Genomic DNA, 21,103 nt, shown 5'->3' on the forward strand with positions numbered 1-21,103 from the left:
TTTGTCTGGACACAAATAAAATAGCGTTATATAAATAATCTGTCTTCAGTCAGATTACGACATTATGATTTAAGTCAATGTAACAGACAATAGAGTGTCCCACTGTCCCTGGAGCAGCCTGAGGGAAGACTGCAAATCTGGCTATCCTTATAGAGCAATATAATACAGTTGCTTTACATTAGCTCAATAGTTCACCTGTATTTATAAAATGTTTTGTCTTTTAGATTAATTATTACTCTGTAACATGCAGAAAGTTTCTTTTGGGTAATTGACTTAATTAAAATATATTAATATGTTTAGGAATTATTTAGCAAAGTAAGTATGGTGTGATGTAAAAAGACATAAACATCTCCTGCCTTTGATGGAAGCAGAGCTGGGGCTGGCCTGAGCGTTTGGCCGTCGCGTCAATATTCTCGGTCAATGCAGCTTTACAAAACCAGCTGCATCCATGTGGCTTTTCAGTATTCCTGAAAGTACTGGCCTTGAAAACGTGGTAACTCTGGGGATCCCAGAGCAGTTTGGAGCAGTGCAGATTGGCTGACATTGGCTGTGATATCATTCCCAGAAGTACCAATTAGTTGGCAGTGCTTGGAGGGAGAGCGATTGTTCTGAGGGCACCTATGGGTATTGTGTTCCTGTGCCTCCGCAGCTCTAATTATACACGCGCTAGAAACCAACTAACAGCTACATATTTATACAAAAATGTAGCCTCTGCATTCTCATTTCTGAAGATTTTTTTAGTTCTTGTCAACATTTGGTTTCAGATTGGTTCTTAGACTTTATTACAGCAAGCGTTTTGAGTATACTGAAAGGACGCCAGAACACTTTTAAAATGAAATGTTTGATGATTTACATTACTTCATCACTTCTCCAAAATGCTCATTTACAGTCAAGGTTTTGACCCGAATGCCTCTGGGCCATTACAGACTATTTACAGCTACTTATTGAAATGCATTTAAGTATTGATAAGGATGCTAACTTTTACTTTTTTCTTTCTTTTTTTTTTTTTAAATATTTGTCTGGACACAAATAAAATAGCGTTATATAAATAATCTGTCTTCAGTCAGATTACGACATTATGATTTAAGTCAATGTAACAGACAATAGAGTGTCCCACTGTCCCTGGAGCAGCCTGAGGGAAGACTGCAAATCTGGCTATCCTTATAGAGCAATATAATACAGTTGCTTTACATTAGCTCAATAGTTCACCTGTATTTATAAAATGTTTTGTCTTTTAGATTAATTATTACTCTGTAACATGCAGAAAGTTTCTTTTGGGTAATTGACTTAATTAAAATATATTAATATGTTTAGGAATTATTTAGCAAAGTAAGTATGGTGTGATGTAAAAAGACATAAACATCTCCTGCCTTTGATGGAAGCAGAGCTGGGGCTGGCCTGAGCGTTTGGCCGTCGCGTCAATATTCTCGGTCAATGCAGCTTTACAAAACCAGCTGCATCCATGTGGCTTTTCAGTATTCCTGAAAGTACTGGCCTTGAAAACGTGGTAACTCTGGGGATCCCAGAGCAGTTTGGAGCAGTGCAGATTGGCTGACATTGGCTGTGATATCATTCCCAGAAGTACCAATTAGTTGGCAGTGCTTGGAGGGAGAGCGATTGTTCTGAGGGCACCTATGGGTATTGTGTTCCTGTGCCTCCGCAGCTCTAATTATACACGCGCTAGAAACCAACTAACAGCTACATATTTATACAAAAATGTAGCCTCTGCATTCTCATTTCTGAAGATTTTTTTAGTTCATTATTGTTATGCCAGGGACATTACTCTGTCTTTTACAAAATCCAAAAATGTATTCCAGCTGTGCGACTCCCAGAACAAAGAAAATATTTGGTATTCCAGCAGAAGAGCATACCCCTAACCATGTACACGGGAGAGCTGGAGAGCGAACAAGTGAAAAGTGAGATGGAGCCCCCACCTTTAATGCTACCCTTGTTCAGCTGGAGGCAATTTGTGGATGACAAAGGGCTTTGTGAACCCATAATTTGATTTTCTCCCCTTAGAAGAACTTCTTATGGAGCATCACAAATTGTCTTCATCTCTTCACTACCTTCCTTTTTCACATTTCTGTAATATCCATTTTAAAGAGCTGCTTTGACTTTAAAACGATGCTTACTTAATGCACTGTGTACAATATCCTGTGGCTAAATTAATAAATGAAAATGAATCTAAAAGTGTTTTAATCATGACCTGAATGCCACCAGTAAAAAAAGACTAGTGTTTAAGATATATTTTTTTTCTAGTTTTACACCAGTAATATTGCATAGAGGGAATTTTTCTGGAGACAAAGACAAAATGAAACAATTAATTCTTTGCACCTGCGCTGAGCATCAGTCCTTCACTTGTCTTCTATCACTTTAAGGAAGACAGCTTCTGGGCAGATGCTTCATCGAACTGTTTGGTTTCAACTCCTTTATTCTGTTCAGATGAGCTTTAGGTAACTGTGATGTGTTGTGCCCAGGTTTATGTGTGCAGTGCCAAATCATTTTCCAAATATTTCCTACATATAACTTTCAGCTGATTACACTGCACGTGGCTGACTGATACCTGAAGAGCCTGGTTGTACTGGCACAGATTTCCCAAGAGGGCTTCAGTAAAACTTTGATTTCCCACATCAGCCATAAAATTTCAAGCTGCATTGTAGAAATTAAAACCATGTCAGAGCAAGTCAGCTGTAGCTTTTAAATCTGCAGTACTTGTCATTTTGTAAAGTACAAGATAAAGTTTGGAAGAAAAATAAATTCAGGCATTAGCCAAACAAGTTCTTCTGAGCTTCATTCAGTCCTAACAATGAAGCCACAAGCCATACATTGCTTGCCAGCTGGACTGCTGATGAGTGTACATTTTATCCTCTGCTCAACTTAGAATTATCCTTCCCATTGAGAAGAAAAACACTGACAATGCTGACTGAAAGAGCAAACAGCTGAGATACAGTTTTCCAAGGCAACTTGCTGCCTTCTGGTCCAGTTGCCCACGACATGGCTTACCAGGAAGGGAACGTCCATCCACAGTCAGTTCATAGTGCTCATTGATGTGGGTCAGTGAATTAATTTAAAAGATTGCTAAGTAATGCTGACTTGAATCCATAGTCCTTACACTCAGTCTGTTGTGAGCTTGAATTTTACAGGGGTAGAAGATAAATTGGTTTACTGTATGAAAATTGGGATTCCTCATTTAAGATGATAAACTGTAATCTACTCAACCATAAGGACAACGCTGAACAAGATTATTCTCTTCAGCATCAGTGTCCTGAAATGTAGTTCCCTACTGCTGCATGATGATTTGCAGGGATTTTCTTTAAAAGATGCAATCCCCATCCTAAATCATTCACATTTAAGAAGAATCTTGGAAAATGTTGGAGCTGAAAGGACTACAGTACTTCTGAAGACACTAATTAAAACTCTCAAACTACAGAGAGGGAGGTCATTTTCATTGTACATGAACTTTGTTAAAAGCAATCTGTTTTGAAAGCTAGTGTAGAGGATTCAAAGTTTGAGTTGTTATTATGTCCTCCTCATACCTCTCTTGCATTTGGTTTGTTTTTTTTTTCCCTTTTGAATAGTGCATGAAAAAAAACCCCTGCATTTAGATTGACTAACCTTGAAATTTCAAACTATATATTGTGTTACCATGTATATGATACAAGGAGGGTACCTTGTATCATATATGAGGCTTGCTGTGTTTCAAGTTGTCAGTTACTACTGACAAAATTATTTTCTCTAATCCACTGGGTAATGTGTTATAACTCAGTATCAGTACATCCTGCAGGAAACAAGCCGAGAATAAGTGACATTAATTCTGGAACACGGTTAAAAATCAGTGAATGGATTGGATATAGAATCACTTGGAAATCAACAGCATGAAAAATCTATGTTATAAGAATATTTTAAAATAAATGCTGTGGATTTTTACTGTCCAGTGCTTGAATGAAATTACAGTTGTTATTGTGACATGACCTTAGGCAATTGACACTCCTGGGGAATGAACTTTCTTTTTGTTGTATTTTTCTGTACGTTATCCTGTGCTTCATCCTAACTTGATCCTTAATACAAACAGCATATAGTATGAACTAGCAGAATAATTCAGTGTTTCACACTCTGGGACACATTAAGCCCTTCCTGGTAATTTGCAGAAGTACCAATGGAAAGATGCTTCTCTGCGTGGTCTCATCCCGTGTGCCAATCCGCAGAACAAAGAAAGGAGTTTCCCTGTATTTAACACAGAACCATTTGTAATGTTCCCTTCTGAGTTATTTTGGAGATGGATCTTGATTCTTTCCTTACATGTCTCAGTTTTACAGGAGATTCGAAGTTGGCTTCTAGCATGCGCTACGTGGAGACCCAGTCTATGCAGATCGGAGCTTCGTATATGATACAGTTCAACTTGGTGATGGGCTGTGGACAGGCGTTCACTCCTCACATGGACAACCAGGTGAAACTGGACTACTCCACCAACCATGGCCTCACGTGGCATCTTGTTCAGGAGGTGAGGCTGGCAGTGAGAACCTCTGTCTTCTATAAACTCTGTTTATGCAAAGATCAGCTGAAATATACTGGTGACACCGAGAGAAGGAGGATGGTTTTCTCATTCCCCTTTCTATAAAGAAGTTCTCAGTTGGAATCAGTCAGTCAAAATAACTAATAGAAGTATTAAACTGGTCTTTATGATATTTGGAAAAAGGTATCTAAGAGCCTGAAACACAAAATTGTGACAGAATAGACCAAGGCTGCGAAAAGAACTGGGGTGCACTTAGAGCTACAGAATAATGGCTGAGATCTTTCCTGTGCTATTGCTTTGTTTTTCAAGGCAAAATGCATCTACTGTTTCCTGGAATTTAAATGGATAGAAATTCTTTCTGCCCTCGTGCGCAGCCATTTCGTAAATGGAAAGCGCATTCCTTCGGGGGATTGTAATGTAGAGCCTTTCATCTCCCATCCCTGGTTCAAACACAGTCCAGGGCCGTAATGACCGGCTGTTTCCCAGTCTCTGCTAGAAGTGCAAATAGCAGCCTTGGCTGCTGTTTCCCCGTGTGGCTCAGCCCTATCTCAGCACAGACGCAACAGTGCATTTGGCCATAATTTGTGCTTTTGTTTTCCCTCTTAGATGGCAAGCTGGACTTTCTGTGGCCTCAGGGTGAACTAACCAGGGTCCTTTGGGTGCCTCTGAGGAGGTTCAGAGGGTGTCAGGGAGCTGGTGCTGGTGCCTTTTCACTGCCTGCTCTGTAGGTTCACAGATGGATTTGAACACCCAGTCCCACATCTTCTATGAGCAATGAAAACATCATCCTGTTACCTTTTGCCATTTGTTTCACCATGTTTACTCTGGTGGGCAGAGTAAAGAAATGTCAATAATCAAATTTTTAAACTTTGCAAATCCAAGTAATGCTTTCTTACCTTAAGCTGAATTCAGAGGAAAGTTGTAAATACTGTATTTCAAACGATGTTTGTGTCTTTTATACCTAGCAGGCATCATAATGGTGTCCAAGAATAGTTCCTAGTGGTGGGTGTTTGGGGTTTGTCCTTGCCATCAATGGAAGATCAGTTGCCTTCAGATTTAGTGCTCCTTTCCTCTCTCAATGGAGCTGAGTTCAGAGAGAAGAACTTGCAGCCAAATCATTTTTCTCACACCACCCATGTTGCTGTGATAAAAGAGTAATAGAGGAGGCTATTTGTAGTCTATTTGTAGTATATTTCAAGGACATAATCTGGCAAATACACAAAACACTAATTAATTAAAATGTTTGAAAGTTTTGTTTGCTTCTCACATACTGATCAGATCCTGTTTTGTAAGCTCTTTTAAGGGAGATGAATCAATGAAAAATGTTTGAAAATTGCTGGAAAGGAAACCAAGCCTTTAGAAAACTTACTGAAAAAAAAACCAAACCAGAATAAGCTATCAAATCTTCATTTAATGCTCTAAGATATTTTAGCAATAAATTTCTCTGTAAAATAGTACATTCTGCCCTCCTTCATATTTAATATATAACTATTAGTTTATATTTTAACTATATAAATAGTCTAAATTACTTTAACTACTGTAGAGAATTGCTGCTATTATTAGCTTCATAGTAGTCAAAGCAGGGTACTTGCATAGGCAAGAGTCTGTCCCAAAGGTCCCCCTTGTGCCTGACACCCTGGGTGGGGATGAGCACAGCAGTGACCAGCAAAAGGCTCTCGGAGACGTGGGGACAGTCAGGAGGAGCTGTGCTGTGGGAGGAGTGGCAGAATGGGCTCTCTGAATGGGTGCCTAGAAAAGGAACACACAGGTTGGTAATAACATTCAAGCGCTTTATTAGTACCTCATCAAAACCACAGCACCAAAGTTTCGGGTGCTGTTATGGCAATCTACAAATAAATAAATGCAATAGTGCAGAAAAACGGAGGAACATGGCAAGGGCAGCTCTAGAAAACTCTAAACGTTGGGGATGGTGGACTGCCTTTATGTTTAGTATAAACAAGTGGTAATGATCAGATTTCCTGAAAAGAAAAAGAAAATTTGGGGAAACAGGCCTCTCTAGAAATCTGAGTAAAATACAGGAAGAATCGTAGAAGCAGGAAGAGGGAATTTACACCACTTGCTGCAGGTTTCAAAGGTAACAGCTGCAGAGCATGGTAAGGGCTGCTGGAAGCAACTTCAGTGGACCGTGGTTGGGTGCTCTTGCATGGCTCTGCCAATTCCTGCTGCTGCTCCCCACAACAGAGAGAGGGAGTGGAGGGAGGCGTCCCCACGCAAGGGCTCACAAATAGGTCTCTGAAATGACTCGTATAATGGTCTGGAGGTCACTTTTGTAGATCTATTCTATAGTGAACTTGTAGATTTACTCCACAGTCAGCACTAGAAGCTGGGGTGAGAATAGTAAAAACAATCAGCTAGACATCTTCATGGAGGAAAATAAAAAATTATTAATGCTAAAAATTACTAATGCTAAACATACCTCTTTAAATGGGTGATATGGCTTTCTCCTATCCTAAATTGCACTACTTTTAGTTTTCTGAGAAATTTTTTGGATCATGCCAGGATTTTTCTTCTTCTGAGTCTTTAGCTGCAACATCTTGACAGAGGCAAGCTCCTGGTTCTGTGTATGTCTAACCCTCAATTCTGTTCCCAATTCTGCCTCAACATTAAATCTGGTTTTGAAATATTTTCTTTCAAGGAATGTCTTCCAAGTATGCCGAGCTGCCAGGAGTTTACATCAGCAAGTATTTATCACTCCAGCGAATTTACTCAGTGGAGGAGAATCACTGTCCTATTGCCACAGAAGACTTGGTGAGCATTTCTTGCTTGTTCCTTTTCTTTTTTTTTTCTTTTTTTTTTAACTTGTTGAGTGCAGATAGTTCATCTACTTTTATATTGCTATGACAAAAATCAAGTTCTCTGTAGATCATACTCAAGCCCGTGGGTGGTGTACCAGGTCTGACCCAGTTGTGGGTATTTTACATAAAATGCCTTCCTTACATAATAAGAGAGTGAAATATTGGTGAAGTCACCAGAAACTATTGTTTAGGATTGTTTTTAATACATACTGTGACTCTTCTAATAAAGTTCAGACCTTCTCAAAAATAGCAGTGCTTGTCTGTAAATGGCCCACTGGAGGAAGACTTTATTTGGATTGTTAATTTTTATTTTGCACATTCCTTATTGTTTACATCTTCAGACCAAAGCCTTGTATAAACAATAACTAATGATTCATTTCTGGGAATTTTTTTACTTCTTGTTTCTTTTTATAGGATGTCTTTCAAAAATAACATTCTCTTCTACAAAAAAACAGCAACAAAAATTCTCAAAAGCCCTACCCTATTCATCTTATTGTAATCAAACTTGTTTTGCCTGCCCTAGCATTTTTATTTAACTCAATGATTTCTTCCTTTATTTATTTTACAAGATTTATTATAATATACAAATAAAAAGTTGACATAAATCTCAATAATTTTCAGGGCTTTCTTCATTTGAGAATTAAATTATTCCAATTAGAGTTACACCTTGCTTATGTTTGACCTGATCGCATCACAGGGATTGCAGTGAGAGCTGCTGAGATTACGTTATCATTTTATTTCCCTGTCCTTCATCATTTTTCTGCACTCTCTGTGGCCTCAATGCAATCAATTTCTACCACACCCCCCCCAAGCTATGATACTTTCTTCCAAAACACTTGCCATTTTTGCTATACAGACAGTACTCAGAGTTTCCTATTTCCAGGCAAAACATGAGGGACAAATACTGAATCTTTAAAGCGTATCAAATCAGATAATACCAAATGGCACAAGTAAGTCTGTGAATAACTGCTTTGTACTTAGATTATTAATGTACTAAATCTTACATGCCATTGTGTGCCACCCTCTGTAAAATCTGTGGTTCATATAGGCACTTACGAGTTTAAAAAACTGTCTGTAGTTTTGCAGGATATACTCCAAAGTAGGCTGTTATTTTTATATTTATTTGTAAGATATATACCATACTCAAAGTTATTATTATACACTGTATAGTTGATGTTAATACCAATGTTGCGGGCCTTTTTTTCTTTAGGATCTAATAATTTTCCTCAGCATATGAGGTGACAGAAGCAAATAATTCCATTTTAATTTAGGAGACTGTGGGGAGAAATTATGATGAAATAATAGCTGGGTTCCTGTTTTATGCTGTGCACAAATCATAAATATTTCACACTCTATCTTGTATCTGAAGGGATTCCCGTCTGTTAGCAGAGTTTTGTTTGTAATTAAGGAACAAATTACCACTGAACATTACTTTGCTCTTCATAAAACACTTTTTCAGTACGACTGTGTTGTGCTGCAGAGTAATTGGAGTGAAGAGGAAGTATGGCTGCCCACCAAAAGCAATCCAACACACCAGACGCATCTCAGCCACTTTCCGTCTTTTTTTCCCTCCGTTCCACGGGCAAGGAGCAGACCGAGAGCTCAGTCGCTCCTTTGAGTTGAGGTTGGGAGGAGATTTTTTTTGTGTTTTTAAAGCACGCTTATTATCAGAGGGCGAGTTTCTGCCTTTACAAACCTGGGGGTTTCTGGTGAATGTTTGAGGTGCAGAGCTCCTCCACCACCCCAGCTGCGACGAGGGCATCACCCGGGGGCTCTGGTAGTGAATATGCTCTGTAGGGCTCTTCTTCGGGGTGCTCTCCTTCCCTCTCCTCTCCTTCCCCCACCCACTCTCCACTGCAAAAAACACCCATAGGTGAAAAGTTAATAATCATAGAATCATAGAATGGTTAGAGTTGGAAGATCACCTAGTTTCAACCCCCCTGCCATGGACAGGGACACCTCCACTAGAGCAGGTTGCTCAAAGCCCCATCCAGCCTGGCCTTAAACACTTCCAGGGATGGGACATCCACAAAATCCTTGGGCAACCTATTCTAGTGCTTCACCACACTTACAGTAAAGAATTTCTTTCTGGTATCTAAATCTCCCCTTGCAGTGCAGAGCGCGAGAAGCATGTTTTCTGCCTTCCCAAGCCCAGGGCAAGGAAAAGGGGGCTCTGGGGACCTTCCTTCTGCCCAGCCCCATGAGACAAGGGCTGCCAAATACACATCCTGCCCTGTCCTTACTGCTCAACGAAACAAACCAGCTAAACGAGGGCTCAGGACTGGGACTCGAGGTCTCATTAGCCTTGCTCTGGCCCTCGGTAGCCTCATTGTGCCCTCACAGTCCTGCACAGCCCCCTAGGGTGGCTGGAGCTTCCAGCCCTGCAGGCACAGCTCTTTGTTGAGGGTTTGCACCTTGGGTAGCGTCAGGCTGCGGTGCTGTGTTCACGTGGCAGGAAAATTGCTTGTTACACACCTATTTCACACGTAAAACTTCCTGGGCGTGCTGGTGCTTCTGCACATCTGTAGATGTTCTGCATCTGGCAAGCACGAGTGTACAAGGTCCTTGTGTTTTGTCTGAGATTTGGGGTGTAAGGAAATCTGCTGCAACAGTGAGACTTGTATTGGAGAAATGAAATGTAGGCACCTGCTTGCTGGAGTTGTATTGTACTTGTGCTGAACATTTCTAACACTGATGAAAATTAATTTCAGTTTTATGGGAGGCATTTACATATGAACAGGCCTTAATGAGATACAAGCAGCTGTCAGTTGCTGACTTCATAAACAAATCAACACCTAATGACTGAATGAGAGTTTCAGCATAATTGGGTAAATGTAATTATGGTAACTCAGAAGGTAGCAAATATAATTTTATCAGCTAAAAATTTGCATTAGATAGCTAGGGTTTTTTAATATCAGGAGAGAAGACATTTTATTTTAAATCATATATCTGAAAAAATTTATAACAGAAAGAACACCATTTCACTTGCAATACATCTGGGACTCACCATGATTTCCTTGTGCTTATGTAAAATGTCACGCAACAACAGTGACTTTTATTTGACATCAACCTGACTCAGATATAATGTCATCAGAAAGCCAGATAGTCTTCCAGTAGCATCAAAAAAAAATTAAAAAAAAAAATTGGAAGAAATATGAGGAACTGTGGAGGTTTATTTTGCTTATAATAAAGCCCTTTTATAACTCCTCCATACAACACTTCCCATTTGAATAGGTGTGCAAATGATGACTGTCCAGAAAGCCAGTGTTTTATCACTGAGAATGCAGCTGACACTCAGCTTCTTATTCTCTTTTCTTAATTAACACGGCTTTTTAAAATTGTCGATTACCATTTTTAACAGCATAATCCTCTTAAGCCGTTGTTACCTCGAGGCGCAGAGCTGCCTTGGGAAGCTTTCAGACCCCGTGAGCGGGGCTGCTTTCTGGCCCCTTTGCTTTTGTGATGGTGAGTTCAGCCTGACCCTCGTTTCCCCTCACTGGGAGAGGAGCCGGAATCCATGTGGGATTTTGCTGCCCACAGCCACATGGTGGTGATGGCCTCACTTTCCCCTGACCCACCATGGCCTCCTCGCCAGGTGGGAAGGCAAGGGCAGACCCTTGGGGGCTGCAGGATTCCCCTGTTCCTAGGGGACAGCGCTCAGAACAGCCCCTGCCCTCTAGGATGTGGCTCCCTGGGGATGGTCCCCAGCCATCCTGCTGATGCACACACCTCCATTTCAGCCACAGTCATCTCCAGGCAGCAACACGACTCCTCCCTTCCTCCCCTTCCCTTCAATGAGGGAAACAAATCTCCTGCCATTGCTGCATCCATCACGGGGGGCTTCTAAGTAATAAGTGGTGCCAAGCCCACCCTTAGCTTGACGTTCAGCCAACATCAGAGACTCAAGGAAGAAGGACCTGTCCGTATGGCGTGTGGCTCTGTCCTCTGCACCTTGTAGGGTGGCAGTCCCCCATGGCCAGGCAGTCTCCTGTCCATGGAAATGTTTTGTTCAGGTGAAACCCAGGCGAGCCCCAGTAGGGGCTGTTGTCTTTGGTGTCAGCTCTGTGCCTTGTGGTACAGGTCCAGCCCTGGGAACAGGCCCACAGTGGTGCTGCCCAGGGGTCTTCTTGGTGGGGTTTCAGGTGTGGTCCTCCCCTGGGCACAGAGGTCTACTTTGTTATTACCCATGGGTGGGCTCTTCCCACTGTTGGTGTAGGGCAGGTGTGAGCCTGGTGCCCCAAAACCATCTGTGATGCACCCACACAGCCACCCTGCAGGGACATTTGCACCCAGCAGTGGCCAGCAAGCAGCTGAGGAAGGGCCATCAGTGCCACACCAAGCAGCACCAGGAACTGTGCTCAGGAGGCACCATCACTTGATGGGCACTCCGAACCTTCCAGGGGATGCCCCTGTATCACTGTAAATATCCCCCCCCCCCATTTTTCTGTAAATACCCCTGGGCTGCAGAGTCGCCCACCCCACCTCTGCCTGCACACCTTCACTAACGAACACCAGAGGAACCCAGCCACAATAGTCTTCCTCCTGTCACCTGGACAAACGACATGGCACAATATTATTGTGCTGAGAGGTCAACGGAGGGTTTTTTACCTCCTCTAAGAGCCTTTTTTGCTTTCAGTATTGTTATTTTTCTCAGTGCATGAGAGAGTTAACACCAGTCATTACTGCTCTCTCTGAAGCACGCAGTCTTTCAGGGCTCTCTGTGGTGCCGTTCATGCTCTGTAGTGAACGTGAGCAACACCACTGAGGTGATGTGCTGGCTTCAGAGCACTCCAAAAATAAACAGTAAATAATTGTGCTGAATGTTGACTGCCCATTGTGCCTATGCAAGCTTAGGAAGTCCTTCGTGTGCAGATTACTGGTATTGTGGATACTTTTAATGGATAATTCATAGCTCTTGTAATATAACCCATCAATACATTGTATCCTGAGGGAGTATTTAATCGGCAGATCTGCCCCTGCAGATTAGCTCTGCATGCTGTAAAAACGCTTACAGTATTTGCAATATCAAGCAGATACTTAAAACGGACAACAAGGGTCATTTCAATTAAAAATCAAGCCCTTGGGCAGCATCACTTGTCTTTGAAAAAAATTCAAATTTGGTATTTTAAAAATTTCTCCAAGCTCATACTAAACTAATCTTTGTATTGTTTCTGGTATGTGACTGGATGGCTAACTGCTCTGCAGTACTGTCCATTTTAGCTGCACAGACCTCCTTTATCTGTTTTTTTACTTCCATACATGCAAGCAGATTCCTCAGCCACCTTTAAAATATTCATTTTAGTAACTCTTATTTTACATAAATTTTGGAGGGCAAGGGGAAAGGCTTTTTATCTTAAATTAGAGTAACAGCATTATATCCCATGCCATCATAACGTAGCTATATGGCTCAGAAACAAGCTAGGAAAGAGACTCCTGCTTGTAGGAATCTCCAACTTCTCATCCTCAGCCCAGCCAGTCAACTACTGTTGAATGAAAATAGCTGGTACTCAAAGGTGAGAAAGACTTACATTCATTAACTTTAATAGATTTTTTTTATATAATAAATGTCAGAAGAAGCCTTTTTACACAACTTATAGCTTGTTAACTCTGACCAAAACTATAGAAATCAACGTCACGCCCTACACCCATCTTTGTAGTTTCGCAACCTGTGACCCTCACAGAACGGCACTCTGTAAAAATCTGATAAGATTCATCGATAGGTTTATCTTAAAATAAAGCACTGCAGCCTTTCTCAGAAATGTCATGAGTGATGGCAAAGCCCTTTCTATAGCCCTGTGCAGCAAGTGGCATCATCTAGAAAGTTCATTTACAAAAATCTGTCTTTGGTTGTGCCAGTCTTTGCAGGCTGGGCTGTGACTGTGATATTTTTTATAGTTGCATTTTATCATTTTTTCCTACAGTTCTGTAAAGAATCACAAATTAAAGCATTGTTATTGGTTTTAAGGTCCAGTGCCACACGCTTCCGCTGGAGTCAGTGCTACTACACAGCCCAAGACGAGTGGGCCTTAGACAACATCTACATCGGACAGCAGTGTCCCAACATGTGCAGCGGACACGGCTGGTGCGACCATGGCGTTTGCAGGTATAAAGCATTTGCCAGTTCCTCTTAACAGTGGTCTCCTGACAGTTCAGGTATCCCATTATTTTGTATGCGGGGTTTTTTGGGTGTTCTTTTTCATTTTAGATTAAAGGTTAAAGAATAAAAGCCCGAGGGAGGAGAGTAAGACCATTCAAGTAACAGTAACAGCCAGTTGGTGCACACCTCTCTGTCCAAGAACCCATACCCTTGGCAGGTCCAGGCACTGAAAGAGCTTTCAGCAGCACGGGGCTGCTCTGCTGCAGGTGTCCTGGTGGCCCCTCCAGCCCTTTGCCCGAGGACCCCAGGGACCAGCTGAGTGTGGGGGCTGTTTCAGTGGGTCACAAGGATGCCAGGGACCAGCTCAGCACTGCTCAGCAGCTGCTGTCAAACCTGGTGCAATACTAAGGGCACAGATTACTGCCTGCCAGCTTCAGCCTTTCTGGACACCACAGGGGTTTTTTTTTAGAAATAAGATATAGCTTTTTTCCCATTATCCAGCTATTCCAGTTTCTTTCCAGTTTCCAAAATATCAATCCCAGAATGATTTCTTATTTCACATGTAATTTTAAAAGGTCAGTGCACCGCCATAAGTAATTGCCAGTGTCAAATAAAGTTTTTTAAAGCTTGTTAAGTTTATGCTTCCTTCCAGGTGTGACTCTGGGTTTCGGGGTACTGAGTGTCAGCCTGAAAATACCCTTCCTTCGACTGTCATGTCTGATTTTGAGAACCTGGACAGCCTGAAGACAGAGTGGCAGGAAATTATTGGGGGAGAGATCGTCAAGCCTGAAGAAGGCTGTGGGGTCATCTCCTCTGGCTCCTCCCTCTACTTCAACAAGGTATTAAGAAGGGGTGGGAGACTGAGAAAGGCACCTAATGTGTGTTTGAATGGAGCATGATGTGGTTACGTGGGAAAGAAAAGGAAGGTGGCAGAAAGCTGCACACAGCAGGAGAAGTGCATTAACCAGCGCAGCTGTGCTCTGCAGGTAAACAACAAAGCAATCAAGAGAGATAGGGACCGACCCGGGCATTATGTATTCAAGAAATACCAGCTGTAATAGAAGGAAGTAAATCACCAATATGCTGGGAAGCATGTACATTCAGACTCTCTTAACTGTGTATTTTGTGTTCTAAGACTCAGTTCTTTCTCAACGTCCAGCAGCTCCCATTTGTTTGTTCTGTACTGTTCTGGGTGAGGGACAGAAAAAGGTTGGCTTTCCAGGGGACATACAGCTTAAATTGAGGTCACAGGCCCAAAACTTGTGAAAAAATAACCTCTCCAGGCTCTTAGAAAGTGGTTAGTATGTAGGAAGATACTCTGTTGTATAACTTGGATGCTTTGCAGACAAACAGATCAGGAAAGAGATATAGGGAATTCTGCTAATTAATGCCAATTATAACTAAAATAAAAAGAGATCTTTATAACCAGATGTAAGATTATGGGTTGTAATCACAGATTTATTTTTTATTGTTGCTCCTTGGGTCTAGTACTGGGTTTGGTTTTGTTCTTAATTGAAAGGAAGACTATAAATGCAGCTATGTGCTTCTCTTTTAAAGGTTTGATCAAACTGCCACTGCTGTCATGAGCCAGATTAGTCCCAGAAGAATAACCCAATATGCAAGGCTGTGTAATTGTGTGTTGTTTACCTCATTACAAAAGTCTAACCCATCAAATAATTTTCAGCACTCCTACATAGTCTCACATGCAGCTCCCCTGGAAATGCAGCTCTGTGCTGAAAATTTCATAATAGACCAATCAGTATAACTAGCTAATTGTGATAATTGGATTTTTTTATATAATTGTCTTCTCTGTTAGATGTTTTTCCTTCTGGCTCAGTTCCTTATGCCAAGTTTCTCAAAAGTAGTTTGCTAAATTAGAATTAACCTGCTATGATCTTTCTTCTGATTTCTGCTAAGGAGGAGTGAAAAACTCATTTAGAAATTCTTGGCTTCTTTCTATTGATCTCTAAGGGTTAGGTTATCATTCATTTCTTGAGTAGTAGCAGTCTGCATGCCATCAACAGAAGGTGGTTTATTTAATTTCTGTTTAGATCTGTTTCAAGGCATCTAGTGGCCATGCTGGTAGATAATAAAAAATTATTTTTATAGTTGCCCAATGGTTCTGTATTGTTTTGGGAGCTCATATTCACAGGCTCCATTTCTTTTCATTTGCTCAAATAGCCACTTTGTATTTGAATGTCTAATGTTTACTGTCATAATCAATTACTGCTACCAGAATTAATGTTGGCTTTGTTCTGCCAACTCTCTATCTTTTGTTTTACAACTCATTTTAATCAATTGTAGGTGTGCTGGTGATACAGGGCTCTTTCAATTAGCCCTGCAATTCCCCTGAGGTTTTATGTCACTTGTGCCCTTTCTCAATTAACCTGGTTCTGTGATTAACCCTTTGGCAGGCAGAGCTCCTATGGGGTGTAGGTATGGAAACCCCACCTGGAATAGTTTTACAGCCAGAGCTTGATGCACTGCGGGTCACCCTCAGGCAGCCGGGACACACCTGCCCATGGGGCAGCAAGGGTGCTTGTGTCTTCATTATCCGTTAGTAATTTGATCTGATGATGGTAATTTCAAATTCGCATGGGTCTCCAAATGAAGCTGTGAAAGGAAACTACCCAGGGATTAACAGCATCACCTTTGCCAGTATTAGCACTGTGGGGCAGCACCCAAGACTGAGCCCATCTCACTCTCACAGCACCATCCAGGAGGGCTTCACTCAGCTGGGGATGAACCAACAGATAAACCAAAACAGCAGGCATAATTCAAGACCACATTGATACAACAATGAGCTTTTTGAGGATCAAAGGATTCTTCACAGGTTTTAGTTGTCATCAGTGGTGCAAGCTAACCAAATTTCAAAAGTACAAGTATAAACATTCACCTTCCAGAAATCAGTCTTGCAGTGTGATGTGGCCTATTTGGTAGAGTGTACAAATGAGCTATGGACCCAGGCTGTAACACCAGTGAAGTAAAATAGTCTGAAAAAAAAAACAATAGACATTTATCTGTTTACCCTGAATTGCGTAGAAAGAGGAAAAAGGTGATGGGTAGAACAGGATTTAAATTATCTATCATTTTATTAAAAAACATAGGTGATATTTTAAATCTCAGTTCATAAATCTTGTTACCTATGTCCAGCAAGATCACGCCACTTGCTTATCTCAAATTTGTCTGGAAATTTGTCATGAGGGTGATGGATAAACAAGTGAGAAAAACAGGGACGTACAGGGAAAACCATAAATTTTACTTAAAACATAGGCAGCATTTTGTAACTTATCCCAGGTTTTCCTTTTTGATACCTTTTTTTGCTTGGAGATGGACAGGAACCCATGACTTTTTAGGGAATTAGAAACAGTAGGCGTGTTGCCAGTTCTGCTCCATTTTGTGTGGCGGTGCCAGGCTGCAGCTACTTTTAATCAATGCAGAAATCTGATCCTGCGTCCCCTCTCCAGCTGCACCCATTTGGCTTTTTCCTACCTATAACAGCTTGTGGCAGTGCTATGCTGTGCCAGGGCAGGGCTGTGCCAGGCGTGGGGCACCTGGGTCACCTCTGCAGGGATGCTGATCTCGCCCCGTGTCCTGCCTCACCACAGGCAGCTTCGTATCACATATCAGCATCTTGTAAGCTTGTTGCTGGGTAATCCCACAAGCTCAACCTCAAGCAGCAGGGCACAAGGGGAAGAGGGAAATGGGATAATTCCAGTTATAATAAAAGATTTTTCAACCTTAAAGATCTTTTTTTTTTTAGCTGAATGTGCTCTGTCTTCCTTTGACAACATGTACATAGTGACCATGTTGACCGTGTGTCGATGTCCAAGAGCTGCTTCCTGCTAGAACTCAAAAACATCCTTGGAAAAGCTGTTCACTAAGTTTTATGAGGCTATTTTGCCTCTCACTTATGCTTAGGCAAACCTGAAACCAAATCCACGGGTTTTAGTTGAGGGACTCATCTGCCTTACAGCACTTACTAGGAAAAGAGCATAGTTTTGTGTAGGAACAAATCCTGCTCAGGTGAGGCATGAAAAGAAAATGCCCCTCCCTTGTTCTTGTGTAGGAGGTGGGCTTCAAGAAACAGGTATTATGGGGGCTAGAATTTGAGATGGTCAGGTAACTCTATACAGTGCAAGATTCAACTGAAGAGACTTCAGAAATGTCTTTTTACTGTTTTGTGCTTTATCATTAAAAAGCTGAGTACTTAAACACTTGGCCCCAGTTGGTTCAGGTTACCCAGGGTCTGCTTGTTTTCTTCTGAAGGTACTTGGCACCTTGAGGGAATAAGATAAAATAATTGTCTTGAAATTACATTGTGAAGTTGCATTGTGTCTTGAAATGTAACAAGAAAAATGCTTATGGGATCACACCACAGTGACTAAGACATTAAGGATGGCCAAGAACAGTCCTTGTCTGAAAGACAAAAAAATGTCATATTAACACGAAATTCAACATCCTCTGTGTTGTGCAATTTTCTGTGCAATATTCATGTGTGTTCGACTTCAAATATGTCTATTCATAGTGAAAGTGTCATATTTAATATTATTATTGCCCCTCTGTTCTTTGTATTGTAGGCTGGAAAAAGACAGTTGGTAAGCTGGGATTTAGACACAACCTGGGTGGATTTTGTCCAGTTTTACATCCAGATAGGAGGAGACACTTCTTCATGCAATAAACCAGACAGCAGAGAAGAAGGTGTGTTGCTGCAGTACAGCAATAACGGCGGGATCAACTGGCAGCTACTAGCAGAAATGTATTTCTCTGACTTCAGCAAACCCAGGTATAATTTTCATCTAAATTAAATCCATACTGCATCAGCTCTTTTAAAAAAAATATTTCTCAATGTATGAAAACACAAATGGTAATTTCAAGTTATAATGATTATAAGCCACCATTATATGGAAACTTTTCCAGGCTGCCAGGGTAGACTCCTGTCACTAGGGAGGAAGAATCTAATGAAAGTCATCCTTAAGAAGAACTGAAGTAAAATATAAAGTTTCCAATCACTCCTTCCATGTGAAACATGACTAAAATGCTAATATCTGCAAAACACTAGCAAGCAAATACAGAACTTGCTCAAAAGAGGTGTAGAAATCTGCCATTTCCTCTGACTCTGGTTTCAGATCTAATGAATATGTATTAATGTCACATACAACAAAACTTAATTTAAAGAAATATTTAAGGAGGAGAAGAAATCATGTTCAGAACTTCAAATTTGCTGTAAGTTGTCTGTGAAAATTTAAATTACACTTGTCTGCATAGGTGTTAACATGTAGTTCATGTCTTTCAATATGTAAAGAATTTTATCTTTCAATCTTGTCATTGAACTGGACATGGACAGTGTTTTCAGAAGGACTTCTGTAACTCAGAAAACTGTACTTTTTTAAAGGTGACCTAGGCACTTGGAAGTATAAGTGAATAGAATAGAATAGAATAGAATAGAATAGAATAGAATAGAATAGAACTATTTCAGTTTGAAGGGATCTACAATGATCTTGTCCAACTGCCCAGCCAATTCAAGGCTGACCGAAAGTTAAGCATGTTGTTCAGGGCATTGTCCAAATGCCTCTTAAACACTGATGGGTTTGGAGCATCAACCGCGTCTCCAGGAAGCCCGTTCCAGTGTTTGAACACCCTCTCGGTAAAGAAATGCTTAATAATGTCCAATCTAAACGTCCCCTGGTGCAGCTTTGAACCATTCCTATGTGTCCTATCACTGGACAGCAGGGAGAAGAGCTCAACACTTCCCTCTGCACTTCCCCTCCTCAGGAAGCTGTAGAGAGCAATGAGGTACCCCCTCAGCCTCCCTTTCTCCATACTAAACAAGGCCAAAGTCCTTTAGCATCTTCTCATAGACCATTCCTACCAGCCCTTTCACCAGCTTTGTTGCCCTCCTCTGGATGCATTCAAGGACCTTCACATCCTTATGAGGCACACAACTGCACACAGTACTTGAGGTGAGGCCACACCAAGGCTGAATACAGGAGGATAATCCCCTCATATGCTGTGTTTGATGCACCCCAGGATGCAGTTTGTCCTCCTGTCTACCAGGGCGCACTGCTGACTCCTGTTGAGCCTGCTGTCGACCAGCACCCCCAGATCCCTTCCCCCTCAGCCTCCCTTTCTCCATACTAAACAAGGCCAAAGTCCTTTAGCATCTTCTCATAGACCATTCCTACCAGCCCTTTCACCAGCTTTGTTGCCCTCCTCTGGATGCATTCAAGGACCTTCACATCCTTATGAGGCACACAACTGCACACAGTACTTGAGGTGAGGCCACACCAAGGCTGAATACAGGAGGATAATCCCCTCATATGCTGTGTTTGATGCACCCCAGGATGCAGTTTGTCCTCCTGTCTACCAGGGCGCACTGCTGACTCCTGTTGAGCCTGCTGTCGACCAGCACCCCCAGATCCCTTTCTGCAGGGCTGCTCTCCAGCCACTCTTCTCCCAGTTTATACTTGTGCCTGGTGTTACTCCATCCTAGGTGTAGAATCTGGCATTTGGACTTGTTAAATTTCATCCCATTAATCATAGCACAATGCTCCAGTCTGTCTAGATTCCTCTGCATGGCCTCTTGTCCCTCAAGAGAGTCAGCAGCACCTCCCAGTTTGGTATCAGCAAACTTGCTAATGGTGCATTCAACCCCTGCATCCAGATTGTTGATAAATATGTTGAACAGAACTGGCCCTGGAACTGAGCCCTGAGGAACACCACTGGTGACTTGTCACCAGCCAAATGTCAGCTCATTCACTACAACCCTTTGAGCTCAGCCCTTCAGCCAGTTCTTCATCCCACAGTTGGACAGCTATATACTGAAACCTTCACTGCTGGGCTACCCAATACTTTATTTTTAGACAAAACATTTGCCCCCTTGAGTGACCAAGAATGGTGGTCCTTACTGAATATGGCTATGCATATTTATTTTTCTGCTGCTTCAAATACGGTCCAGACCTTATTTTCCAATATGTAAATCTAGGAATCCTCTGGAAAAGAAGGTTCTCTGTAGCTCTGAACAGTTCCTCCACCTCTCTCTGCCTAACCAGTTAGTGAAGCAGGGTCCATGGTACAAAATAACGTGTGATATAAAGAGTACTGAAAGGAATACATGTATAAATGCATATATGTAAGGTGTCTGAAATAGGACTGAACAAGTAACTTAATTGTACTTTTTAACCTAAGTATGATCAGGTTTTAAACTTTTTATTTAACATCATTTTTGTAAGGTGTTTCCTAAGTTGAACATAAAGTGCACTATCTGAGATGACCTAAAGTTCTTTTATGAAGATCCATATAGGAGGGCTGAAATATTTTTATCCACAGCTACATAATCTATTGCACTGTAGTAAAAGGATGCTTTTGTCTACAAATAGGACCAACCAACAGAAGAGAATGAGAAACGAATTTTGCCAGCATATTTCACTATTACTTGCTGGCACCAGAAGAATGTTAAGACTTGCTGAACATGGATCAGCTGAGCAGTGTAATTCAAAACTGAAGAGTTCAAATCAGTTCCTTATTGTGCTAGGCAATATACTAATAGAAAGTAAAAAATAGTCATTGTCTTAAAGAGTTTACATTCTGCACAGACAAGGAGGACAAAGAAGGCTTCTTGTTATACAAGTGTATAAATAGGTATCCAGATACGTAGAAGATTTCTGAGGACTTCTA

General features: G+C 41.4%; 1 protein-coding gene across 1 annotated transcript in view; it reads left to right on the top strand.

Moving 5' to 3' along the window:
* The window catches only part of RELN (reelin), a 295,055-nt gene that overhangs the window by 198,904 nt on the left and 75,048 nt on the right, over positions 1-21,103 (top strand). The window contains exons 21-25 of the mRNA XM_014963370.1: positions 4,309-4,501; positions 7,170-7,282; positions 13,295-13,432; positions 14,079-14,265; positions 18,007-18,212. Of these exons, the coding sequence (XP_014818856.1) occupies positions 4,309-4,501; positions 7,170-7,282; positions 13,295-13,432; positions 14,079-14,265; positions 18,007-18,212 (837 nt within the window). The remainder of the gene's footprint in view (positions 1-4,308; positions 4,502-7,169; positions 7,283-13,294; positions 13,433-14,078; positions 14,266-18,006; positions 18,213-21,103) is intronic.

Source organism: Calidris pugnax, unplaced genomic scaffold, assembly GCF_001431845.1.
Source record: "Calidris pugnax isolate Ruff unplaced genomic scaffold, ASM143184v1 scaffold44, whole genome shotgun sequence".
Lineage (NCBI taxonomy): Eukaryota > Metazoa > Chordata > Aves > Charadriiformes > Scolopacidae > Calidris > Calidris pugnax.